At 48.9% G+C, this 27,055-nt stretch overlaps 1 protein-coding gene across 1 annotated transcript; it reads left to right on the top strand.

The window, feature by feature from the left end:
- Positions 1-1,522: 1,522 nt before the first annotated feature.
- On the top strand, positions 1,523-26,734 carry PRRT1B (proline rich transmembrane protein 1B). Its single transcript, XM_072748315.1, has 4 exons — positions 1,523-1,612; positions 18,506-18,975; positions 19,670-19,813; positions 20,877-26,734. Exons 1-4 carry the CDS (start codon positions 1,603-1,605, stop codon positions 21,024-21,026), a joined length of 774 nt encoding a protein of 257 aa, XP_072604416.1. The 5' UTR covers positions 1,523-1,602; the 3' UTR covers positions 21,027-26,734.
- The last annotated feature ends 321 nt before the right edge of the window (positions 26,735-27,055 follow it).

Here is a 27,055-nt window from a genome sequence, read left to right as displayed (position 1 = left end):
GGTCTGCTTCTCCCTCTGCCTCTGTCCCTCCCTCTGCTTGTGTTCTCTGTCTCTCTCTCAAATAAAATCTTAAATAAAAATACAATCTGCCAAAAAAGACGAAATGGAAATTCTTGCTGTGCAAAGAAAGTGAAGACGTGAAAATGCTTTGTAGAATGCCCCTCTGATGGATTTGTCTGAGGTTTTCTTAAGAGATTAAAAAAAAAAATTAAGTCATCTCTACACCCGATGTGGGGCTCGAACCCACAACCCAAGATCAGGAGTCACACACCACCGACTGAGCCAGCCGGGTGCCCCTGAGCCTTTCTCTTGGTGTGATGGAGTTTGTGTCCTTGGGAGGGAACCTCCGCTGAGCAGGCCTCACACCGGGGCACGGGGCACGGGGCACGTGACGGCCTCAGGTGTCATTAGTGATGCTAATCTCCATCCCCTGGCTACAGGGACATCTGCTAGGGTTTCCACTGTAAACTTACTGTCCTTCTTTGTACTGGAAAGTATTCTGAAGGAGGCACTTCGAGACCATCCAGATAGAGTTTCTGCTTAGACAACTTTCACCTGCTCAGCTTAGCATCTGTTGGTGGGTCTGGCCTGTGGCAATGATCACTGGGCTGTTCTCATGGTGATTTTCTATTCCCCTCGGGGTCCTGGGATCAGCCCGCATGGGGCTCCCTGCTCAGCAGGGCCCCTTCTTCTCCCCCTCCCCTGCTTGTGTGCTCTCCCTCTGTCAGACAAAGTGTTTTGTTTTTTTTTTTTTAATGTGCTAGAATCATTTGGCACATTGCTACTTCTTTTAAAAAAATTTTTTTGCCTTAGCTTGTCCATTACCTTTTAGCACAATAAAAACTAAGACTTTTTTTTTTTTTTTTTTTTTTTTAAGATTTATTTACTCATGAGACAAAGAGAGAGGCAGAGACACAGGCAGAGGGAGAAGCAGGCTCCATGCAGGGAGCCCCATGCGGGACTCGATTCCAGGACCCCGGGATCACGACCTGAGCTGAAGGCAGCCGCTCAACCAGAGCCACCCAGGTGCCCCTAAAGCAAATTTATTAAAATCCTGAAAAAAAAAATCTTGAATATATTTGATGGCCTTGGGAATGCCAGTCGTGATGAAAAGCAGGGCAACTGCTAGTCACTTTCACGGTCTTTAAATCCCCTTCTAAGGACGCACCCCCGTGGCGGGCACCCCAAGCTCCCTGTCCGACCCACCCCCGCCGGGCCCTTCCTCCCTTCCCCTCAGCGAAGCGCGTGGGGCCGCCGGCGGAGCCTTCCTCGTGTTCCACGGACACCGGCCCCGGTGGCGCCCGCCGGCCAGCGGACACGCACACTCGCGGTGTCACACTCAGGCCGTGGCCCCCGAAACCCTTCTCCCTGGCATTGCTGGCGGCGGGGAACGGGCAGGCGGGCCGGGCAGCCGCGGTCCCCGGGCGCCCCGGTCCCGGCCCCTCCCGCGCGGGCCCCCGGCCCCTCCCCGCCTCCCCGCTCGGCGCGCGGCGCAGGTGGCCCCGGGCGGTCAATCATTAACCCGCCGCGCAGCCGCCTCCGGGAAACCCGAGCCCGCGGCCCCAGGCGAGCCCGGCCCGACGGCGGCGGGAGGCGCGCGCCATGGACGCAGGTGAGCGCTCCGGGGTCCCCGCGCCACGGCCGGCCGGCGGCTCCCGGGCACCCCCTCCGGGACCGGGCACACCGGGAGGATGCTCTGAGGTCCTGGCAACGCCGGCGGCGCCCCTGCGGGAGGGGCGGGGGAAGGGCGGCAGGTGCCCCGCGCAGGCCCTTGGGCGCATCCCCCCTGGCGTCCCCCACGCCCGTCCCTCCCCTGGTGACTGTCCGCCCCCCCGGCCACGCCGAAGCGGGCGAGGGTGAGGGCAGGAGGGCAGGGGGCCCTGGCCGGGCCGGGGTGGGGAGTGGGGGGGCCCGGGGAGGGAGGCGCGGCGGGACGGGGTGCGGGGACGGAGCGGAGAGGCTCCAACGGGGCTCCAACGGCTCCCCCGTCCCCCCTCCGCAGGACTGAGCCCGGGCCCGGGGGCCCCAGGCCGGCGGCGGGGGCCCGGAGCCGGGTGGGGGATGCGCCCGCCCCCCCGGCCCCGCGTCCCGCCCCGCGGCTGGAATGTCCGCGGAGGCTCGGGTGTCGAGAACCCGAGAACTCGAGGCCGGGGGCCCAGCAGCTCCGCCAGCAAATTTATTTACTCAGCAGCCCTATCTCTGCGCCATCGGGCCAGGCATTTGCCCCGGCGGGGGCCCCGGGAAGCTGCGGCTTCTGCTGTGATAACTGGGGCAGCGGCGGGCGGGCCTCCGCCAGGGACCGGCCTGCGCAGCGCATCTGCACCTGGAGCCCCGGACCTGCCGCCCGCCTCCCTCCCCGCACCTGTGCAGGGGCCCGGGGCCAGCTGGGCGCACCTGACCACGACCCACGATGCTAGGACAGAGAGGGCCGCGAGTTCACGGTCATTATTTTTGAAGTGACCGTTGCTCTTCCCATTTCACAGATGAGGCACCCGGGGTTTGTGGGGTTTGTCAGGGGCCTCAGGTGGCGCAGCCGGACGTGGCGCCCGCTGCGCGATCGCGCGCAGGGACTGTCGGCCTGCGCGGGCGGCACCTGATGTCCCGGTGTCCCCCGTCCCCGGTTCAGGGCTATGCGGTGAGCAAGCATTTGGCCGGTTGCCTGCAAAGCTTCCTCGGCAGCCCCCAGGTGCCTGAGCTTGCTGAAATCGCCGTCTCTTCGGGGGGCTTGTGCACAGAATTGTTGGAGCCTCGGACCTGGTGGGCAGGGGGCGCTCACCGGAGGCCTGTGGGGTTGAGGCGCTGGCTGGCCGGGCATCTGCAGGCACCACAGACACACAATGGGGTTTGGGGCTCCAGTGGCTCTGGGCTAGAGGAAGCCTCCCCTGTAGACAGCAGACACGACCCCCCCCCCCCCAGTGGTGTCTCTGCCCGTAGACTTGCTTATCCAAGAACCCCAGCCCTTGGGGGGTGGTGAGGTTGGGGCCCTGGAAGGCCCCGGAGCATAGCTGGAGGCCTCTACAGGGCTGGGGGGGCTGGCTGGGGTCTTCCTCCTCCCGGGGTCTCCTCCCAGCCTCAGGCAGCAGGAGTTGGTGGGGGTGAGCACTTTGAGGCGCAATCCTCACCGCAAGGACGAGGAGACTGAGGCACAGGGAGATGAAGCGGCCCTGGTGGCCTGGGCCCTGAGCTCCAGCTCCTGATGGAACCAGCCCGGAGGAGATGAGGGGGCTGTGGGTGCCAGGCACTCCGACGGTGCTCTACCTGCTGGCGGCCCTGTGGCCCGTCAGTCCTGCTGGGTCTGGCCGCGGTGCACACCCCTGCCTTCTGCTCAAGCCACTGTCACCTCTCCCTTTGCCTGCTCCTCCCCACTCCCCAGGCTCACTCCCAGCCCTCCCCCCACCTGGGCCCTGGCTGGGGAAGAAGCCCCCCCCCCCCCCCATCAGTCTGCTTGGCTGTGTAACGAACCAGCCCAAACTGAGCGGCTTCACACAACAGGTGCACATGTTTCCCCACCTGCTACAGATATTTGTGAACGATTCTCCACCTAGTCACATTTTCTATTTCTCTTGGTAAATACCCGTGAGTGAAATAGCTGGATCCTATGGCAGGTGTCTGCTTAGCTTTTATTTGTTTGTTTTTAAAAGATTTTATTTATTTATTCATGAGACACACACACAGAGGGGGGTTGCTGAGACACAGGCAGAGGGAGAAGCAGGCTCCATGCAGGGAGCCCAATGTGGGACTCGATCCTGGGTCTCCAAGATCAGGCCCTGGGCCGAAGGCAGACACTCAACTGCTGAGCCACCCGGGGATCCCTATTTATTTGTTTTTAAAGGTTTTACTTATTTACTTGAGGGAGTGAGAGAGAGGCCGAGGGTGAAGCAGACTCCCTGCCAAGCAGGGAGCCCGATGTGGGGCTCGAACTGGGGATCCTGAGATCATGACCTGAGCCGAAGGCAGACGCTTAACCAGCTGGGGTGCCCCCGTGCTTAACTTTTAAAGGAAAATTTGAAGTGTTTCCCGAAGTGGTTGCACTGCTTTCCTTTCCCACTCGCAGTGTCTGAGAGCGGCAGGTGTTTTACACACGCACCACAGCGGGTCAGGTTCTCCGTTAGTGGAGAATTCTAGCTGTTCTAATGGGTGTGTAGTGATGTCTCCTGGTTTGAGTTGGCATTTCTAATTTTGATGGCGTTGCTGGTAACTAATGACGTCAAGCATCTTTGGATGTGCTTATCGATCCTTTCAATATCCTCTTTGGTGAAGTGTTCGCAAATCAACCACCCATGTTCTTGTTGGGACATTTGACTTACTGAGCCGAGAGAGTGTCAGGCATCGTTGACACAACTCCTCTGTTTGATCCATGTGTCATGAATATTTTCTCCCATTCCATGACTTGGGGCTTTGTATGAACTTAGTGATGATTTTCACTTTTAATGCTGGCCTTAAAAAAAATCCTAGTGTAGTTAATGGAGTGCCGTATTAGTGCCAGGTGTACAGTTTAGTGATTCAACAATTCTATAACTAGTGCTCATCGAGGTACATGTCCTAATCCCCATCACCTGTCTCACCGCCCCCCCCCACCTTCCCCCACTACCCATCTGTTCTCTAGAGTTAACAGTATCGCTTTTGGTTTGTCTCCTCTCTCTCTCTCTTCCCCCTTCTTTGTTCATTTCTTTTGTTGCTTAAATTCCACATCTGAGTAAAATCATAGGATATTTATCTTTCTCTGACTTATTTCCCTTAGCATTACACTCTCTAGATCCATCCATGTCACTGCAAATGGCAAAATTTCATCCTTTTTATGGCTGAGTAACATTCCATTCTCTCTCTTTACCACCTTTTCTTTATCCATTTGTCTACTGATGGATGCTTGGGCTGCTTCCATGGTTTGGCTATTGTAAATAATGCTGCGGTAAACATAGGGGTGTGTGTACCCCTCTGAATTAGTGTTTTTGTATTCTTTGGTAAATACCCAGTAGTGGAATTCCTGGATCATAAGGTAGTGCTGTTTTTACCTTTTTTAAATTTTTATTTTATTTTTATTTAAGTAAGCTCCACGCTGGGAGGGGGAGCTTGAACAGGGGACTTGAACTCATGACCCTAAGATCAAGACCTGAGCTGAGATCAAGAGTCAGAGGCTTAACCAACTGAGCCACTCAGGTGCCCCTCTTTGTACTTGTTTGAGGAGCCACCACACTGTCTTCCACGGCGGCTGTACCAGTTTGCATTTCCACCAACAGCGCTCGGAGGGTCTTTTTCTCCATGTCTTTGCCAACACTTTTTCTTGTGTTGGTTTTAGCCATTCTGACTGGTGTGAGATGCTATCTCATGGATTTGATTTGGATTTCCCTGATGGTCAGCGATGATGAGCATCAGTTCATGTGTCTGTTGGTCGTCCATATGTCTTCAGAGAAACATCTGAAAATGGGCAGAAGATGTAAATAATCAGATTATTTGTGGTTTGGATTTTTTTTTTTTTTGGTGTTGTATAAATTCTTGACACATTTCAGATACAAATCCTTTTTTTTTTTTTAAGATTTTTATTTATTCATTCATAGAGATGCAGAGAGAGAGAGGCAGAGACACAGGCAGAGGGAGAAGCAGGCTCCATGCAGGGAGCCTGACGTGGGACTAGATCCTGGGTCTCCAGGATCATGCCCTGGGCTGCAGGCGGCGCTAAACCACTGAGCCACTGGGGCTGCCCTCAGATACAAATCCTTTATTGGTTATATCATTTGCACATATCTTTTCCTACTCCATAGGTTGTCTTTCAGGGTTGGTTTTTTTTTTTTTTTTTTTTAAGATTTTATTTATTTATGAGAGACCCAGAGAGAGAGGCGGAGAAGCAGGCAGAGGGAGAAGCAGGCTCCCTGAGGGAAGCCCGATGCAGAACTCGATCCCAGGACCCCAGGATCACTCCCTGAGCCAAAGGCAGACACTCAACCACTGAGTCATCCAGGCGTCCCTAGAAATGTCTTTTGAAGGGGCAAAGTGTTTTTGTCTTTTTTGATTTTGAAATTTTACAGATTCTTTTTCTTGTATGATTCATGCTTTCGGTGTCATATATCTTTATCCATCCTAAGATCCCGCGGGTCTTCCATGTTTATCCTGGGAGTTTTATAGTTTGAGGGTGACACTCAGGTTTATGATCCCTTCGGAGTTAACTTCTGTGGATGTTGTGAGGAAAAGTCAATATTCACTTTTCTCCATGCAGCTAGTCGGTTGACCCTATACCAGTTATTAAAAAGACTTTCCTTCTTCACTGAATTGCCTTGGAAACCTCACAAAACTCAACTGAGCAAATATGTGTGTGTCTGTTTCTGCACTCTCATGTTTTAATGCTCCACGATGTATGTGTCTATCATTTCATTAGTGATGAGCTGTCTGGTTTACCCTGGATTTATAGTAAGTCTTGAAATCAGATAGATTCTTCTAATTTTTTTGTCCTTTTGAAAATTGTTTTGGTGATTTTAGGTGCTTTATATTTTCATAACAATTTTATAATGATCTTGTCACTTTCTATATTTTAAAAAAGCCTGCTGTATATGGGGTGCATGGGTGACTGTTGGTTGAGCAGCGACTCTGGGTTTCAGCTCGGGTCATGGTCTCGGGGTCGTGGGATGGAGCCCTGTGTCAGGCTCCACACTTGGTGCAGAGTCCACTTGGGATTCTCTCTTCTTCTCCCCCGCCCCAAAATAAATAAAATCTTAAAAAAAAAAAAGCCTGCTAGAATTTTGAATATGATTGCGGTGAATCTATAGATGAATGTGGGAAAAATTGTTATCCTAATAGTTTGAGTGTTCCAAACGATGAACATGGTATATATCTTTCTGTTTGAGACTTAAATTTCTCAGCAGTGCTTTATAATTTTCAGTGTAGATGTTTTGGAATTCATTGGTTCAACTTATCCCCAGTTATCTTACAGTTGTGTTGGTGCTACTGTGAGTTGGATTTTATTTTATTTTATTTTATTTTATTTATTTTATTTTAAAGATTTTATTTATTTATTCATGAGAGACGCACAGAGAGAGAAAGAGACACAGGCAGAGGGAGAAGCAGGCTCCATGCAGGGAGTCTGATGTGGGACTCGATCCCGGGACTCCAGGATCATGCCGTGGGCTGAAGGCAGGCACTAAACCACTGAGCCACCCAGGCTGCCCTGTGAGTTGGATTTTAGTTTTAATTTTGTTTTCCAGTTATTTGCTACTAGTGCATAAGAACATAATTGATTCTGTATATTATTAACCTTGTGACCTTTGACCATATTAAATCCATTTATTCGCTTTAGGAATCGGTGTGGATTTCCTGGATTCCCTGTGTAACAAGTGGATCATCTGCAAACAAGGAGAGTTTTACTCCTTCTTTTGCAGTCTGTGATTTTTATTGGCTCCCTGCTCAGTGAGGAGTCTGCTTCTCCCTCTCTTTCTGCCCCTCCCCATGCTTGTGCTCTCTCTAGCTCTCTCTCTGTCAAATAAAGAAAGAAAATCTTAAAAATAAAAAACTGTGGTAAAATATACATAAAATGTATCATTTTGAAAGTTATGTTCAGTGCATTCATCTTTTTAAAATATATATAATAAAAGGAGAAGCAAGCTCTCTACTGAGCAGGGAACCCGATGTGGGGCTCGATCCCAGGACCACAGGATCATGACCTGAGCCGAAGTCAGACACTTCACCGCCTGAGCCACCCGGGCGCCCCAGTGCATTTACCTTCTAGTGCAACCATCAGCAACATCCATCTGCAGAACACTTTTCATCTTCCCAAACCGAAACTCTGTCCCCATTAAACAATTACTCCCTGTGCCCCCCACCCCAGCTCCTGGGGCCTCTGAGTTTGATGACTTCAGGGACCTCGTGTCGATGGACTCACAGAGTATTTGTCTTTTTGCACGACTGACTTATGTCACTCAGCATCATGTCCTCACAGGTACTCCACATCACAGAGCGTGTCAGGATCGCCTTCCTTTCTCAGGCTGAGTCATATCCCGTAGTGTGGCGACAGCCCGGCTGTTCTCGGCTCATCCATCAGTAGAGCTCTTGGGTTGCTTCCTCCTTCTAGCTGTCGTGGATGCTGCTTCTACAAACTCGGGAGGTCACATACCTCTTGGAGCCCCTACTTTCAATCCTTTGGGGACATATATATACCCAGAAGTGGAATTATGGGACCACCTAGAAATTATCTTTTTTACTTTTTTTGAGGAACTGCTGTATGTTTTCCACAGTGGCTGCACCATTTGACATTCCGACCAGTGATGCATGACGTCCCAATTTCTCTTCATTCTTGTCTCTGGCTTTTTGTTTTGCTTTGTTTTTTTTTCCCCACTCATAGTGATGATAATGGGTGTGAGGTAAATGGGTGGTTTCAAGCTACTGTGTGTGTGGCTACTTCGTTAGAATATGCTAGAAGAGGGTAGCCCAGGTGGCTCAGCGGTTTAGCGCCGCCTTCAGCCCGGGGCATGATCCTGGAGACCTGGGATCCAGTCCCGCGTCGGGCTCCCTGTGTGGAGCCTGCTTCCTGCCTGTATCTCTGTCTCTCTGTCTCTCTGTCTCTCTCTCATAAATCTTTTTTTTTTTTTTTTTTAAAGAATATGCTAGAAGACTAATACATACCTTAATTCCTCAAGCATGTTTTCTTAAGGTCTCTGTTTCTGGGTTGGCACTGTGAGATCCTGGCCTCTGGTCTCCTGACGGCTGTCTACTGAGTGTTATGGAAATCCAAATCATCGTTGCCCTGTAAATCGAGGTCTCTTATTTCCTTCTGTCTGTTGTCAAGACTTCATTGCTATTATTGGTTCTAAGAATTTAAGCATAGTTTACCCCCTCAGAGTCCCTGCTTTGGATTTTCCAAGTTTTATGAATCTGTAGATTTGTTTTTCACCAACTTTGTGGTGTGTGGCGCCTTTAGTGCTTCAAATATAGTTTTTTCCCCCAGATCTCTCCTGGGACTTCCCTGACCTATCTTTTTAGACCTTCTCGTGTTACTACACAGGTCACTGAGGTTTTGTTTTGTTTTGTTTTTTCCTTTTTCCACCTTTCCTTTTCTTCTCTCTGTTCTGCACATTCAGAGATTTGGTCCCCCCCCCCAGCCCCCCCATCACCTCCATTCTGTAATTGAAGCCAACCAATGAATTTCTAATTTCAGACATTATATGCGTCAGTTGAAAATTTCCATTTGGTTCCTTTTTTAAAAAATCATTTCTAATTCTCTGTTGAGAACTATTTCAAGTGCATTTCTCTTTACCTCTTGGAGTGTGTGCTGATGGCTGCCTTTCCGGTGATTCCCGCACATAGGTCCTCTTGGGGGGCCTCTGCTGATCCATTTTTTTTCCCATAGGACTGGGCACATCGCCCTGGTTCTTTGTGCAGCAAATTGTCTCATCTCGTATCCCAGTCATCATGAGTATTAGATTGTGTAGATTCTTAGCCTCGTTCTAATTCCCGGGTATGTTGATTTGTGGCGTTCTAGCAGGCGATCCTCTGTTGCTTTCAGATCATCAGTTCTGTTATGATGCTTCAACTGTGGTCCAGTTTTCTTTCTTGTTAAAATATTTATTTATTTATTGGGTGGGGGAGAGAGAGTGCAAGCAGGGGAAGGGGCAGAGGGAGAGGGAGAATCTTCAAGCAGACTCCCCTCTGAGCATGGAGTCAACACAGGACTCGATCCCACGACCCTAACCTAAGATCAGGACCTGAGCTGAAACCAAAAGTCGGGCACCTAACTGACTGAGCCACCCAGGCACCCCTTTCTTTATTTTTCCATCTTTCTTCCCTTCCTTCCCTCCCCTCAGTGTTGTATTGATGTATAACTGACGCACCATCGTGTTGGTGTCAGGCGTGCAGTGTGCATGCACTCGGTTTTCCCCTATGTTGCCTAACAACCACCATGGGACCTCGGGGTAGCATCCATCACCATACCTAGTACAAAAGTTTTTTTCTTAGGGGAACTTTTAAGATCCTGTCTCCTGGCTATTTCAGATACATGACACAGTATTAACAGCGGTCACCGCGCTGTGCGTCACATCCCCATGACTTTATCGCGTAACTGGAGATTCATACTTTTTGACACTCTTTCTCCATTTCGCCCATGTGCCCATCCTCTGCTTCAGGCAACCTCAACCAGTCTGTTCTCTGTGATCATGGGCTTTTTTTTTTTTTTAAGACTCCACATAGAAGTGAGATCACTTGATGTTTGTCTTTCTCTAACTACTTATTTCACTTAGCATATACCCCTTAAGGTCCATTCACGTTGTTGAAAATGGCAAGATTTCATTCTTTTTATGGCTGAATAATGTTCCATTGTGTGTGTGTGTGTCCCCACCTGGTCATCTGCTGGTGGACACTTAGGTTGTCTCCGTGTCTTGGCTGTTATACATAATGCTGCGGTGAATATGGGGGCACACATATCTTTTTGAATGAGTGTTTTCGATTTATTTGGATAAATATCTAGAAGTGGCATGCTGGATCACATGGTCATTTTTGTTTTTGTTTTTGTTTTAAGATTTATTTATTTGAGAGAGAGAGTGAGAGCACGAGGGGAGAGTCAAAGAGGGAGGGAGAAGCTGTCTTAAGCAGGCTCCACGCTGAGTCCGGAGACAGACACGGGGCTGGATCTCCCAACCTGGAGATCGAGACCTGAGCTGAAACCTAGAGTTGGACGTTCAACCGACTGAGCCACCCCAGCACCCCTTGGTAGTTCTATTTTTAATTCTTTCAGGAGGCTCTACTGTTTCCTAGTGGCTGCCCCAGTTTGCATTTCCACCAGCGGTGCACAAGGGTTCCTTTTTCTCCATATCCCCACCAACACTTGTTATTTCTTCTTTTTCATGCTAGCCATCCTTACCAGTATGGGGGGGGCATCTTATTGCACTTTCGATTTGCATCTCCCTGATGATGAGTGGTGCTGAGCATCTTGCCATGCCCCTGTTGGCCTTCTGGATGTCTGCTTTGGAGAAATGTCTATTCAGATCTCCTATCTATGTTTTAGTTGGATTGTATGGGTTTGCTTTGTTTTGTTTTGTTTTGTTTTTTGCTATTAAGTTGGATGAATTCTTTGCAGATTTTGGATATTAACCCCTCATCAGACACATGATTTGCAAATACATTCTCCCATTCTGTATACGTGCTGCCGAAGCAAGCACTGTTTTCCCATCCAGCACGTTGCCTTTTCATTTTGTGCACAGTCTCTTTTGCTGTGCAGAAGCCTTTTAGTTTGATGTGGTCCCACTTATTTTGTTGCTTTCATTTCACTTTTGGTGTTAAATCTAAAAAATCATAGCCAAGACTGATGTCAGGGAGCTTTCTGCCTATGTTTTTCTCTAGAAATTTTATGGTTTCAGGCCTTACATTCAAGTCTTTAATCCATTTTGAGTTAATTTTTGTGTGTGGTGGAAGAAAGTGGTCCAGTTTCATTCTTTTGCATGTGGCTGTTTGGTTTTCCCCACTGTTTATTAAGGAGACTCATTTCTCTGTTGTACATTCTTGGCTTCTCTGCCATAAGTTTAGTGACCCTATATGTATGGCTTTATTTCTAGGCTCTCTGTTTCATTGACCCAGGTGTCTGGTTTTTTTGTTTTTGTTTTTTCCAAAATTACATTTAAATTCTAGTTAGTTAACACATAGGGTCATATTGGTTTCAGGAGTAGAATTCAGTGATGCATCACTTACATACAACACCCAGGGCTCATCACAAGGCCCCTCCTTAATCCCCATCACCAATTTAACCCATTGCCCTGTCCACCTCCCCTCCAGCAGTCCTGTTTTTGTTTCTTTGTTTGTTTTTTTTTTTTAGTTTACTTGTTTGAGAGAGAGAGTGAGAGAGCATGTGAGCAGGGGGAGGGGCAGAGAAAGAGGGAGGAAATCCCAAACCAACTCCACACTGAGCACGAAGCCTGATGTGGGGCTCACAACCCTGAGATCATCACCTGAGTCAAAGCCAAGAGTCAAACACTTAGCTGACTGAGCCATCCAGGCTCCTCTAGTCAAGAGTCTCTTACAGTTTGTTTCTCTTTTTTTTCCTCTCATATATTCATCTGTTTTGTTTCCTAAATTCACACGTGAGTGAAATCAAATGGTATTTGTCTTTCTCTGACTGGCTTATTTTGCTTAGCATAATACCTTCTAGTTCCATCCATGTTGTTGCAAATGGCAATATTTTGTTTTTGATGGCTGAGTAATATTCCATCACATATATAGACCACATTTTTTTTTAATTTTAAGATTTTATATATTTATTCATGAGAGGCACACAGAGAGACAGAGACACAGGCAGCGGGAGAAGTAGGCTCCCTGAGAGCCCAATGTGGGACTCGATTCCAGGACCCTGGGATCACAACCCAAGCCAAAGGCAGATGCTCAACTACTGAGCCACCCAGGTGCCCCTTCCTTTTTTTTTTTTTTTAAGATTTTATTTATTTGGAAGAGAGAGAGAGACCAAGAGAGAGGATGAGCAAAGCGAGAAGGAGAAGCAGATCCCCAGCTGAGCAGGGAGCCCAGTGAGAGTCTCCATCTCAGAACCCTGGCATGACCTGAGCCAAAGGCAGACTCTTAACAACTGAGTCATCCAGGTGCTCCTAGACCACCTCTTCTTTATCCATTCATCAGTCATGGACATTGGGGCTCTTTTCATAGTTTGGCTGTTGTGGACATTGCTGCTCTAAACATTGGGGGTGCAGGTCCCCTTCACATCTGTAGTTTTGTATCTTTTGGGTAAATACCTAATGGTGCAATTGCTAAATCATAGGGTAGCTCTACTTTTAACTTTCTGAAGAACCACCATACTGTTTTCCAGAGTGGCTGCACCAGTGTGCATCCCCACTAGCATCAGAAGAGCATTCCCCTTTTTCCGCATCCTCGCCAACACCTGTTATTTCCTGTGTGTCTTTTTAAAATTTTTTTAATTTTTATTTTTTTAAATTTTTATTTATGTATTATAGTCACAGAGAGATTGAGAGAGAGAGAGGCAGAGACACAGGCAGAGGGAGAAGCAGGCTCCATGCACCGGGAGCCCGATGTGGGATTCGATACCGGGTCTCCAGGATTGCGCCCTGGGTCAAAGGCAGGCGCTAAATCGCTGCGCCACCCAGGGATCCCTGTGTCTTTTTTTTAGATTAAAATCTCTGCGATATAGTATGAAATCAGGGTGTGTGATGCCGCGAGCTTTGTTTTTTCTTGAGATTGCTTTGGCTATTCAGGGTCTTTTGTGGTTCTGTACAGATTTTAGCATCATTTCTCTAGAAAATGCCATTGGGGTTTTGATAAGGATTGCACTGAATCTGTACATTGCTTTGGGTGGTATGAACATTTCAACAGTATTAATTCTTCCAATCTATGAGCATGGGGATGTCTTTCTATTTATTTGTCTTCATTTTCTTTCACTAATGTCATTTTATTTTTGGTGTACAGGTCTATTACCTTCATGGTTAAATTTATTCCTGGGAGGGGGACTGCCTGGGGGCTCAGTCGGTTAAGTGTCAGACTCTTGAGTTTGCTCAGGTTCATGATCTCAGGGTTGTGAAATCAAGCCCCAAGCTGGACCTGGAGTCTGCTTAAGATTCTCTTGTTCCCTCTCCCTCTGTCCCTGCCCCCTTAAAACAATTTATTCCTTGGGACACCACGCTGGATCAGTTAGTGGAGCATGCAACTCTTGATCTTGGGATCGCGACTTTGAGCCCCACCTTGAGGGTAGAGTTTATTTTTTAAAAAGGATACATTTATTCCTAGATATTTTATTCTTTTCGAGGGGAGTTATTTTAGTCCTTTTAAAAAAATTTTATTTATTCATTTGACCGAGAGAAATCCAAGCAGGGGGGAAGGGTAGAGGGAGAAGCAGACCCCTAGTTGAGCAGGGAGCCTGATGTGGGGCTCCACCCTAGGACCCTGGGATCACTACCTGAGCCGAAGGTAGACTCTTAACTGTCTGAGCCGCCCACGTACTCCTGGTATTTTATTCTTTCTGATGCAATTGCAAATGAGTTGCTTGCTTGCTTTCAATTTTTATTTATTTATTTTTAAAGATTTTATTTATTTATTCATGAGAGACACAGAGAGGCAGAGGCACAGGCAGAGGGAGAAGCAGGCTCCATGCAGGGAGCCCGATGCGGGACTTGATCCTAGGACTCCAGGATCATGCTCTGAGTCAAAGGCAGACACTCAACCACTGAGCCACCCAAGTGTCCCTTTCTTTTTTTTTTTTTTTTTTTTTAAGATTTTATTTGTAAGTAATCTCTACACCCAAAGTGGGGTTTGTACCTATAACCCCGAGATCAAGAGTCACATTCTCCACCAACTGAGCTAGCCAGGTGCCCCTAAATGTGTTATTTTCTTAGTGACTCTGATAATTCATTATCAGTGGACAGAAATGCAACGGATTTTTGTGTATTGATTTTGTATCCTGCAACTTCAGTCAGTTCATTCATTAGTTCTAAGTTTTTTTGGCAGAACTTTTAGGGTTTTCTAGTTATTATATCATGTCATCTGCAAATAATGACCCTTTAATTTCTTCCTTTTCAATGTGGATGTCTTCTATTTTTGTTGTTGTTGTTGCCTGACTGCTGTGGCTAGGACTTCCAGAATTATGTTGAATTAAAGTGATGGGAGTGGGCATCCTCCATTTGTTCTTGTTCTTGGGGGAAAAGCTTTTCAGAAGTGAGTATGATGCTAGCTGTGGGCTTGGCATCTATCGTGGCCCTCCTTATGTTGAAGTGTGTTTCCTCTATACCCATTTTGTTGGTTGGGTTTTTATCCTAAATGGATATTGACTTTTGTCAATACTTTTTCTGCACCTATTGAGATGATCCTATGATTTTTTTTTCCCCTTCATTTTGTTAATGTAGTGAGTGTATCATATTGGGTTTTCTGTGTGTAAGTTTGACCCCTCCCTGGAATCCCATTCCACTCAGGTCCTGGTGTGTGATCCTTTTAATGTACTGTTGAATTTGGTTTGCTGCCATTTTATTGAGGATGTTTGCATCTGTGTGAATCAGGGCCACTGACTGGCCTGTGATTTTTTTCTTGTGGCACCCTCACCTGGTTTTGGTATCTGGGTAATGCTGGCCTTGTAAAATGAGTGTGGAAGTGTTCCCTCTGCTTCTATTTTTGGGAAGCATTTGAGGAGGACTATTAGTTCTCTGACTGGTAGGACTCACCAGTGGAGCCGTCTGGTTCTGGACTTTTGTTTGTTGGAAGGTGTTTGGTGAACTGACTCCATCTCCTTACTAGTAGTTGGGTCTGTTCACTTTCTAGATCTTCATGATTGTCTTGGTAGGTTGTATGTTTTTAGGAATTGATTGAGCTCTTTTGGGTTGTCAGATTGTTGGCATTCATGGTCTCTTTACGATCCTTTGTGTTTCTGTGGTATCTTTGTAATGTCTTTTGTTTTTGATTTTGAGTTCTTTTTCCTTTTGTGAGTCTAGCTGTACGTTTGTCAGTTTTATCTTTTCAAAGAACTAGCTCTTAGTTTCATTGATCTTTTGTTTTTTTTAGTTTCTAGTCTACTTATTTCTGCTCTCATCTTTGTTATATTCTTCCTTCTTCTAACTTTGGGCTTCATTTCTTCATCTTTTCTCCTAATTTCCTAAAGTGTAAAGTCATAATTGCTATATCCTTGTGTCAGACCTCTGTATCCTTATGTAATACCCTTCTTTGTCTCTTATGGTAGTCTTTATGTTGATTAGTTATTTTTAGAGAGTGTGAGTGAGTGTGTTTATTGGGGAAAAGCGGGGGGGGGCGGGGAGAGAGAGAGAGAAAGAGAGTGAGAGAGCGAGAGAGAGAGAGAGAGAATGAGAATCTCAAGCAGACTCCACGCCTAGCATGGAGCCTAATGTGAGGCTCAATCCCAGGACCCCGAGATCATGACCTGAACCACAACCAAGAGTCAGGCATTTAACTGACGGAGACTTCCTGGAGCCCCACAGTTTTTGTTTTAAAGTTTACTTTGATATAAATACAGCTACACCAGCTTTTTTGGGGTCTGCATTTGCACGGAATACCTTTTTCCATCCCAATTTCAGCCTGTGTGTCCATCTTAAGCAAGTCTCTTGTAGGCAGTATATAAATGGATCTTTTTTTTCCCCTTTCAGGTTCTCAGTGTATTTTGACTGGAGAATTTATGCCATTGACATTTAAGTTAATTATTTTTTTAAGATTTTATTTTTTTATTCATTCGAGAGGAAATGAGAGAGTGAGAGCACATGAGCATTGAGGTGTAGAGGGCAGAGGGAGAGGGAGAAGTAGGTTCCTCACTGAGTGTGAAGCCCAACATGAGGCTCAAACCCAGGACCGTGACCCAAGACTAAGGCAGAGGCTTAACCACCTGAGCCTGCCAGTGCCCCCCCACTCCCCCCCCTCCCCGTTGACATTTAGGTTAATTATTGTTAGGTGTGTACTTATTGCCTTTGGTTAGTTGCTTCCTGGCTGGTTTGGTGGTCCAGTTTGGTTGTCCTTTATGCTGATCTAGGTCTGTCGCCTACACATGCAGCTTGGAGGGGGAGAGTCCAAGATCTGTGTGGATGCAGTCTAGGGTGACTAATCACCCTAGTTTATCTGAGACTAAGGGTTTTCCCAGGATATGAGAGTTTTAGTAGCAAATCTGAGAAAGCCCTGGGAAAACAGATATATTAGTCACCCCGATTCACACACACAAGTAGGGCATCCCCTCTGCAGCTCCTTCCTTTCTAGGTGCTGGTTTATTTGCTCCTTGGGAGCCGCTCTGGCATGATCCAAAACTGGCCCCCTTACGCTGGAAGCTCAGGAGGGACTGAGGAAGAGGGGGGCTGCACCAGGTGGACAGGTGGCAGGGCTAATGAGCAGGGGGACCCCTGAGATCATGACCTGAGCCGAAATCAAGAGTCAGACACTGAACTGACTGAGCCACCCAGGCACCCATGGGAGATGTTTATTGGCATTCTGTTGGCCAAAGCATGTCCCGTCCAGATTCAGGGAGTACGGAGATAGCAGGTGGCCATGGGTGAGGGTATGGAGGCCTGAACCCCACCGCAGGCCTGTGAGTGACACCCTGGCTGCTGGGAGTGGGTGGGTGGGGAGTTCCCAGGAGTTCAGCACTCCTTGCTGTTGGGGATCCCTTCTCTGAGGATCCCTGGCTTCTAACTCAGTCCCTCCAAGGCCTCCTGGGACTGGTGGGCTATCTCAGCAGGGCTCCTACCACCTCTCCTGAGCTGTTGCTGCTCCAGCTGTTCTGCTTCTCTCTCTGCCTCCTGTAACCTTTAAGGACATTTGGGAAATAAACCTCTAAAGCCAGGCCCTGGGCCACCCACCCTACTGTGGGGCTTTGTATACCTACCAGGGTTTCTCCTACAGGCCCTTCCTGATACTTAAGGGTACTCAGCTGGCCAGGGTGCTCTCCGGAGGTGCAGGGTCCCTTCAAGACTTGGAGAACCTGTTTGGGTACCTCTGGAGTGACACCCTAAAAAATAGAAGTCCGTTATTTTGCCAGCACATGTGGGTTTGTTTGGGAATAGCAGACAATTGCAATTTGGGAAATGCAAGTTACGGCAAACCCCAGGCAAATCCAACAAAGGAAGGAGAGGAGTGTTATTTTGTGGAGAAGGAAGAGACGTTGGGAGGGGCTGTCCTGAACCGAAGGCCACTGGAGAAAAGCAGGAGCTCAGGGCGGATTCCTCGTAGGAGATGCAACATCCATCCTCACTGCTGGGTCTGTAGTCCTCTTCGTCTTCTGTTGCAGGTGTGCCTGCTGGGGTCTGTAACTAACAGATCTTCCTGGAATTGACGTGGGGGGTGAGCAGTTCTCCCATCTGGCATCCTGCTGCCACCTTAGTGAGCTTTCCCTTTATGGTTTCCACAGGAGTTTATCCCAGGGGTGCTGCTGGGGCCAGGGCTGATGGGCAGCCAGGCAATCGAGGGCCTCTGAGCTCTCAGTTCCCACTGCTAGTGGGCTTTTCCCCACCTACTGCTCTGCTTTCTCCCTCTTCCTCACCCCCATTCGGGCTTCTGTCCCCTCTATGCCTCAGCTGGCATTTGGCCCTTGGTGACCTCCTGGTTCTTTGAGGTCAGTCCATTAGCCAGGGTCCGGCTACTCTGGAGCACCCCATTTTCCCTACCTCCCAAGCCAGGAGTCTGTTTGGCTCAGATCATCTCCTCAGATCGGCTCTCAGGGGCTGCCCTGGACACACCCTTCCCTGTCCAGTCTACCAGCGACAGGGCGGGGGGCAGGACAGCTCCCCAGTGGCAGCCTTGGGCCCAAGGTCAGGCCTGTGTTCCGTCCCAGCCTGGGGATGCTTTGGCTGCATGACTGCCAGCAAGCACCTTCCCCTCGGCACCTGTTTTCCCCTCCTACCCCTATACTTTGGGTAGATTCTTCCAACACCCAGTGGGGAGAGACCTGAGTGCAGCCTCCCCCTGGGAAGAGTGGGGACTGGCAGTGGTGTTGGGACTTTCTCCCTGGAGGGGCTGTGATTTGTAGCTGGGGGCGGGGGAGGGGTCCCACTGGGTCCGTGGTGCTTGGGGGCTCACGGCGCCTGGCCTGTCTTCCCAGGAGCAGACGCAAAAGGAGGCGGTGGCCCCGCATCCCCCGAGGACTCCCGGAGCCCTGCGCTCCCGCAGCTCCCGCAGCTCCCGCGGCGCCCGCAGCTCCTGGATGAGGACGGAGGGCCCAGGGAGGAAGTGGCCGCGGATGGGGGCAGCTCCCCGGCCCCCGAGGACCCGCCGGCAGATGCCCAGGCCGAGGCCGCGGCCTCGTCCGCTCCCCAGACCCAGGCTACAGGCGAGGCCCCGCAGGGGCCCAAGGCGGCAGCTGGCGGGGTGCCCAACATCGGCTTCGTGGGCGAGCCCCCGCCCTACGCGCCGCCCGACCCCAAGGCCGTGCACCTGCTCTACCCGCCCTTCCCGCAGGGGCCCGTCCTCTTCCAGCCTGGGCCCTCGCCCCAGGCCCTGTACCCGCCGCCAGCGGCCGCGCCCCTGTACCCAGCACCTGCTGCGCCGCCGCTCTTCACACCCTTCCCGGTGGTGAGTGGGGGCCCCCCTGCGCCACGCCCACTTCCCACGCGGCCCCCCTCGCTGCCCCCACTCGCCACTGCCGCCCTGCCCAGGGGAGAGCTTGGCACACATGATGAAAGGTGACCACAAGCTGGGCTGCGGGGCCCAGATGAGGAAAGGGAAAGGATTCCACAGTCTGGGGAGAGGGCAAGCCTGGAAGGCTTCCCAGAGGTGGGGGCATTTGAGCTGAGTTCTGAGGGATGAGGAGGAGCCTTCAGATGAAGAGGAGGAGGGGCGCTCTGGGCACAGGCCTGGGGGTAGTGGGGGTCAGCTTAGGAGGGCAGGATAGGAGGGTGGAGGTCCATGGTGAGGGCCTCAGGGCCTTTGGGTGGGAGATGACTTGATTAGATTTTTAGAAACACTGAAAGGCCCCTGGGTGCTTGTGGGGAAGAGCTTAGAGGCCCCTTCACCCCATGGGAGCCCAGTCAGGGCAGGGAGATATGGAGATGAGCAGTTTGTAGAGGCCAGAAGTGAGAAGACCCCTAGGGGCTGGTGACAGGTGGGGGGCACAGCAAGAGGGCTGAAGGGGGGCCCCGACCTGACCTCTCAGTGACCCACAGCCTCACTGGATGGGAGCCAGGTGTGGGGGAGTGGACAGAGGGACCCTTCCATGGCCCTGGTTGGCTGTGTCCTCACCGCAGTGTGGTGACCTCTGTCCCCGCAGTACAACAGCCCCGTGGCTGGCATGCCAGCCCCCACCGCGGTGGAGCACAGGCCCCTGCCCAAGGACTACATGATGGAGTCCGTGCTGGTGACCCTCTTCTGCTGCCTGCTCACGGGGCTCATCGCGATCGTCTACTCCCACGAGGTAGGTGGGGGGCCACACAGCCCCTGTCCCAGCCCCTGGGGATCTCAGGAGGGTGCCAGGAACTGGGGCATCAGTGCTCAGTTGTCCGGGGAGCCCTCTTGGATGGCCACTCCTCCCCTCTCCTGACTGCTCAGTACCACTGGAGATCTACTCCGGAACATTTGGCTAAACCAATTTACAACAAAGGTGTGAATGATTGATAAGGCCCAAGGAACTGCCTGCCTCAGTGGGGGCTTGTGTTTAATGGGGTAGAGACTGTCCGTGCACAGATCCTTCTAGCCATCTAGCTACCCACCTGTCTACCCACCGTCCATCCGCTGACTACCTCCCTAGCCTCCTTTCATCCCTCCATCTGTCCATCCACTCTTCCACCCACCCCTCTATTATCTAATAACTCACCCATCCATCTTTCCTTGTCTATCCACCCCTGTCTGTCTGTCCGTCCGTCCATTCATCCATCCCCTGCATAGCTTCCTTCCTTCCTCCTGATATTCCTGACCATTCCCAGGCATGGGGTTGGTCCCTGGGGACCAAGTGATGCCACTGTGAAGACATCCCAATAAACAGAGTAGGCAGGCCCCTGGGGGCTCCTGCCCAAAGCAGACCTGGCTGTGGCCCTGACTTCCCCGCACTGCTCAGGCTCCTCCATCATAAAGCCGGGATGCTGTGGAGAAGGCAGCTCTCACGACTGCTCAGAGGTGGGGGTCTGGAGGCCACTGCCTGCCTGCCTCTGAGTTCTGGCTCCACCACTAGCTGTGGGGCCCTGGGTGGGGCCCTTAACTGGGCCTCTGTTTCCTCATCTGCAAAGTGGGGGCAACAGGGACCCCAGTCTCAGGATTGTTGTGAGGGCTGTAGGTGAGGCCAAGGGCATGGTTCTGTGCCAGTCCCAAGGTAGTTGCCCCAGAGCTGGCAGTCGTGGCCTCCTTCATACATGGTGGCCCCGGGCAGGTCCTGAGCATCTCAGGGTGCCAGCATTCCAGGCTGTGCACCGGGCCCCAGCGCTGTTGGTGGTGTGGGAGTTGGGGGAGCTCCATGTCCACTCCCTGCCTCCATCTCGTTGCAGACCCGTGCTGCCCTGAGCCGGGGGGACCTGGCCCAGGCTGAGGAGGCTTCCCGGAAGGCCCGCTCACTCGTGCTCTTCAGTCTGCTCTTCGGGGTCTTTGTGTCCACCAGCTGGGTCATCTATGTGGTGGTGGCACTCTACCTCCCCTGAGAGCTGCTGGCTCCTTTGGGGATGCCAGGACGCACAAGGACACCCAACCTGGACAGACTGTTTCTGTGGACTTTGATCCCTGCTGGTGGCTATCTGTTGCCTACAGAGGGAACCCAGGGCCAGAAGAAGGTGGGATTTGTCACCCTTGACACACCCATAGCTAGGCCTCCGCCTCTACAGGTGGCCTCAGGCAGCGTCCTCACCTGAACTGGCCCCAGATCCCAGGCTCATTGTGGGATGGGGGCACACCAGAGCTCCTGGGCCTCTGTTCATCCCCCTAAAGTCTTTCTGGGACTGTGCTGGATGGGCTCCGTAGCCCTTGCCTTTACCTTACACCCGGGAGACCATCAAAGGGACCAAAGCTCCCTTTGTCCTTGGAGCCATCTGGAAGGACCTTGCAAACTCCAGTCTCCTCTACCTGCCTGGTGATTGTAGGGCAAAGCTGCTGGTGTTTCTTCTTCCCTGTGGAGGAGTTGAGTGGCGTCTTCTCTCCTTGGTAGCTCCTGGCCGATCATTCTGGACCCCTGCCCCATCCCAGGAGACAGGCGCTCTCATGCTGACTATGTCCAGAAACCAAGGCCACTGTGTCTGGTCAATAAACAAAAAGCAACCCCTTGGGCAGAGCTTCACGTCGCTACTTCTGGCTCACTTTCAGTGCGAGTGGCACATCGGTCCCCAGCTGGGCTCTGGGGGCTCCTGAGGCTGCCCCCCCTCTGAGATGCTGTTTGCATGAAGGCAGGTCTGGCCAGGGTCTGTTTGCTGCTCATGTTGTGTGGCCCCTCTGAGATGTGACCCACTTCTCATGGGGCTGTTTTACCAGAAGTTTCTCTCCCCTCCTCCCTGCCCTCTACTTCCTCCTTCTGTCGGTAGCCTTTCAGCTCTGCCCCACTCCTCCTCCCTGTCATCTGCGTGCTCCTTCTGTCCCTAACTTTATTGCCCACCAAAGGAGGGTCAGCTTGGTCCTGTGGTGAGGGCCACCCAGACTAGAGAGCACTTGGGTCACCCTAGAGACTGCTGGATGGCCTATAGAGCTATGTGTGAATGTCCCTGAGTCCCACCTGGCACCCTGGTCTAGTCAGCTGTGGTCCATTTTAACCAGATTCAGAACTGTCTGCAGAGGCAAGGGGCTTAGGGGACAGGGCGTGGAGGCCCCTGCAGCTTCCCAGCCAGGCCTCGTAATCAGCAGTGACATTCTAGCTGGTCCAGGCCCCAGCCACAAAACATCAGACCTTGCCATCAAGGAGTTTCTGGTTTCTTGAGGAAATTGGGTTTTCCCCATCTGTAAAATGGGTTGGCAGTACCATCTGCCTTCTGGAGTTGTGGGTAGACTCAGTGGAGCCCCCGTGGGTGTTCAGCACAACGCCTGGCTTGTGGTGAAGCCTCAGAATACCCAGTACGAGCTGGGTACTGCTGGTGGGGATTTCTGTAGGATGTCCCACAGCCAAAGGTTTTGGGAGAGCAGGGGGCAAGGGTCTTACCATGGGCTTAAGGACAGCCAGGAGCTTCCCAACCAGCAGGGAGGGAAAGCCATTAATGGCTGTTTTCCTGGGAAGGTGTCCAGGTTCTCAAAGAGGTCTGTGACTCCACAAGATAAAAAGCCATCTGCATGGAGAGGAGGAAGTCCGCCCCCGGCTCCCCTGTCAGCTCAGCCGTACAAGGATGACAGATCGAGTTAAATCAAGTGACTTCTGAGCACCCACTGTGTGCTGCTCACAGCCCTGGCACCTCAAGCAGAGAATACCTGTCTCAACCTGGAGATGCTTTGGGGAGCCCGAGACATGGATGGGGAAGTAAGTGGTGAGGACAATGCTTAGGGGGTTGAAAGGCGGCCTCCTGCTGTAGGGTGCAGGGCTGGCCCAGAATTAGGGTATCAGACACTAGAATGCATGGCAGCCACTAAGGAGGAATCCAATTTTTAGGGATCAATAGATGCCAAAAAGTTTGGTAGAATTCAGCTGCCACAGCTTTTCTTGCTAAACTTAAAATTGGGATCAAAAGAAATCACCTAGACCAGTGTTCCTTGAACTTTATGTGGGAAATACCAGGCAGATCTTGTTAACATGCAGATTCTGGTTCAGTCAGTAGGACCTCAGAGTCTGCATTTTTTTTTTTTAGATTCTGCATATCTAATGAGCTCTCCGCAATACTGAAGCTGAAAGAGGCACCGAGAGCAAATGCCACGTTAAGTGGAAAATTATTAAAACCATTAAAAGTCATTATAACCAGTATAAAGCTGGTGGATCCCCCCAGTGAGCTTCTAGCTAATGTAAAAAATAGCAAAGTGAAATTTGTAGTATAAAAACTAGAAGAGACAATGATACTCTAGCAACAATATCTAAGAGTCAATGAAAAAAATTAGAATAAATCAGAATAAGCGAACTTAGTAAAATGGTTGAATATAAAATCTACAAATAGCCAACAGCAATAATCAGCTAAAAGTAGAAAAAAAAATAAAAAATTCCACACACAATAGTGATAAAAACAGCAAAATCTAGGAATAAATTTAACAAGAAAGATGGAGATCCAAATGAAGAATGATTTTTAAAAATACCAAAAGACTAAAACGAACAACTGGACTAAATATCTGGATAGGAATATGTGTAATGTAAAGATATTCAGCCTTCTTACATAGAGATTTAATTAAGTTCCCACAAGAAACATGGTTTCCTTATAGGAACTTTTTAAACTATGGCAAAAGCGTTTTTAAAATTAATGTGGAAGGAAAAAAATTAATGTGGAAGGAAAATGTGCAAAAATTGCTAATAAAAATTTTTTAAGTTTAATGAGGGGGAATTTTGGTCCCTGGTGCTAAAACTTACCATAAAGCTACAATAATCAAGGCTCTGCCCCAAAGACAGATCAGTGAAAAGTAATAGAAAGTTCAGAAAACATCCTGAGTGTGTATAGGAAGTTAATATCTGATCAAAATGGCATTTAAGTTGGGAGACTCAAGGAAGGATCATAATACGCAGAGTTGGTTATCTGGTTGGAAAAAAGAATTCTCTTTATAATTGCATGTAAAAATAAATTCCAGATGGGTTAAAGAGCTCACTGTAAAATAGCCCTCCACTGGTGACAGAGGAAGGAGTAGGGGGAGGTCTGTAACTCAGGGTGCTGGGGCGGGATGGAGAGGAGGATGCTTGTATCTGGAAAACCACCCCAAAAGACAGTATATCCGGGGAATATAGATCTGAACCATCCAGTGGCTTCTATTACCAGATTGGAGAAAAACTGATAGAATACATCCAGATTTGGCAAGGGACGCAACACAGACCCTCTCATTTATTGCTGGTGCGTGCGCTGCCACCGTATTTGTGGCAAGTAGACAGTTGGCCTCTCTGAATAATACGCGTACCATGTATTCACATGCGTGTACATGCAAAGAACAGTCTAGAAGGATACATTCTAAACTGCTGACAGTGGCTGCCATCAAGGAGGGAGCGGGACGGGGAGGGTTTGTGCAATATATTGCTGCACTTTAGAATAGAGATGTGTTCGTGAGTCGTGTAATTAAAAGTAACTGAGAAATGTGCGTGCCTTTTGACCTGGCAATTCCAGTTTTAGGGGTTGCAGCAGGGAAGGACGACAGTCTGTTTTCCTGAAGCTTCCAGTCCAGCGTGGGAGGCATTTAGCAGACAGCGTAGTTACCAACTAAGCCAAAGTGCCACGAAAGAGAGGGCACTAGTCAAGTCTGAAATGTTGAGTGAACCGAGGGAAAATGGATTCAGGTGCATCACAACTTCAGAGATGTTAAAATACGTATATTTTCTTAGTTGCTCTAGCACGGCCTTGAAGTGTCTGACCTGAGCCTGGTAAAGAAAGGCTTTCCTGAGGCCCCTGGGGATCTGTTAAAAAGTGCAAGGAGATGCTGCCAGCCTGCACCCTCAAGGGGCTGCATCATTCTGCATCCCCCCAGCAGTGGAGGAAGGCAGTAGATGCTCCATGTCCTCAACCCCCGCATTTGCCAGTGTTTTTAGTTTAAGCACTGCTGGGAGTGAGACTGTAATGGTGTTCACTGTGGCTTTACTTTGCGTCTCTCTGATGACGAATGACTTTTATAATGTGCAAGAGGACATCTTTTTATGTTGCGCCTGTGCAAGACTTGTGCCCATTTTTATGCTGGCCTGCCTTCTTATCAAGCTAGAGGAGTTCTTTATGGACTCTGGCAATGGATCCTGTAGTCTCCCTTTTCACTCTCTGTGGGGTCATCTGATAAAAAGAAGTGCTCAGTTGTAATATACACAAATTTATCTTTTCCTTTATGGATAATGCTTTTTTTGTGGCTTAAGAAAAATTCCCCTGTTCCGAGGTTATGAAGATACTCTCTTATGTTGTCTTCTAGATCTAGAAGTTTTACTGGTGGTGTATTTTCACACCTGGATCTCTCACCTACCTGGACTAGACTCCAGAGGTCCATTTGTCTATTTTTGTTCCAGTGTCACACTTCATTACCGTGGCGTGACAGTAAGTCTTGGTTTTGGGAAGGTCAAGCCTTTCCGCCATCTTTAAAAGGGTTTGGCCATTTAAAATCATTTGTATTTATAGTGAATTTTAGAATTAACTCGTCAGTTTTCACCAAAATAAAGATTGGGATTTTGACTATGATTGCTTTAAACCTATGGATTAATTTGGGAACAATTGGTATCTTTACAATTTCCCAACAAAAATGGTGAATTTCTTTATTTTTTTAGGTTTAATTTTTTTCCCTTGATTTTGTGGTTTTTGTGCAGAAACATTGTACATATTTTGTTCATATCCCTGGGTATTTGATTTGACGCTATTATAAATGTCATTTTAACATCTTTTGTTACTTGTTAGTATATAGTAATACAATTGATTCTTGATTGCTGACTTTTTATCTAGCAATCTTTCTATATTCACTTACTAATTCTGATAGTTTATTGGTAGGTTCTGTTGAATTTTCTACTTACACAGTATTATTTACAGGTAATGAGTTGTCTTCCTTCTTAACCTTTACCAGGTGTGTATGTGTGTGTGTGTGTGTGTGTGTGTGTGTGTGTGTGTGTGTTTGCTTCCTGCGCTAGCTTGGACTCCAAGAACAATCCTGGAAAGAGGTGCCCACAGTGGCAGCCTTACCTTTCTCCTAGTCTCAGGGCAGGTTTCAACAGTATGCCTTTAAAAAAGAATAGGCTTTTTCAGATTAAGGAACTACCCTTCTATTACTAGTTTGCTAAGAGTTAAAAAAAAAATTGTGCATGCATATTGAGTTTTACTAAATTACTTTCATGTATCCTCTGAGAAAATTATGATTTATTTTGTGGTGAATCAGCATTGATTTTCAAATATTAAAGTGACTTCTCACTCCTGGAATAAACCCATCTTGATCATGACGTATTATCCTTTTTTATGCATTACTAGATTCAGTTAGTTGTTTTGTTTAGGAGTTTAGCATCTGTGTTCATGAGCGAAATGGTCTGTAATTTCATCCTTGTTATGGTTTTGGTATTAGAGTTTTCTTGGCCTCATCACAAGAGTTTGGAAATGTTTCTCATTTTCTTCTTTTTTTGGGAAACGTTGTGTAGGATTACAGTCATTTCTTACATGTCCCCCAGAGCTGTGTGTGTAACCTCCCAGCAGGATCATGGATTTGTCTGTTTCATCATGTTCTGTTGGCTTTTGCTTTAGATATTTTGAGACTATGTAATTAGATGCATATAGATTTAAACATTAAATCTTTTGGTTGAATGTACTTCATATATTCTCAAGTGTGTCTTTGTAACTAGTAATACCTTTTGCCTTAAAGTCTACTACTTCTGGGATCCCTGGGTGGCGCAGCGGTTTGGCGCCTGCCTTTGGCCTGGGGCGCGATCCTGGAGACCCGGGATCGAATCCCACGTCGGGCTCCCGGTGCATGGAGCCTGCTTCTCCCTCTGCCTATGTCTCTGCTTCTCTCTCTCTCACTGTGTGCCTATCATAAATAAATAAAATTAAAAAAAAAAAAAGTCTACTACTTCTGCTATTTATAGTAGCTATGCTAACTTTTGTCGGGGGCTGTATTTGTGGAGTGT

Source organism: Vulpes vulpes, chromosome 2, assembly GCF_048418805.1.
Source record: "Vulpes vulpes isolate BD-2025 chromosome 2, VulVul3, whole genome shotgun sequence".
NCBI classification, from domain to species: Eukaryota; Metazoa; Chordata; class Mammalia; order Carnivora; family Canidae; genus Vulpes; species Vulpes vulpes.
The sequence above is the reverse complement of the archived record's forward strand: the minus strand, read 5'-3'. Positions and strand labels throughout refer to the sequence as shown.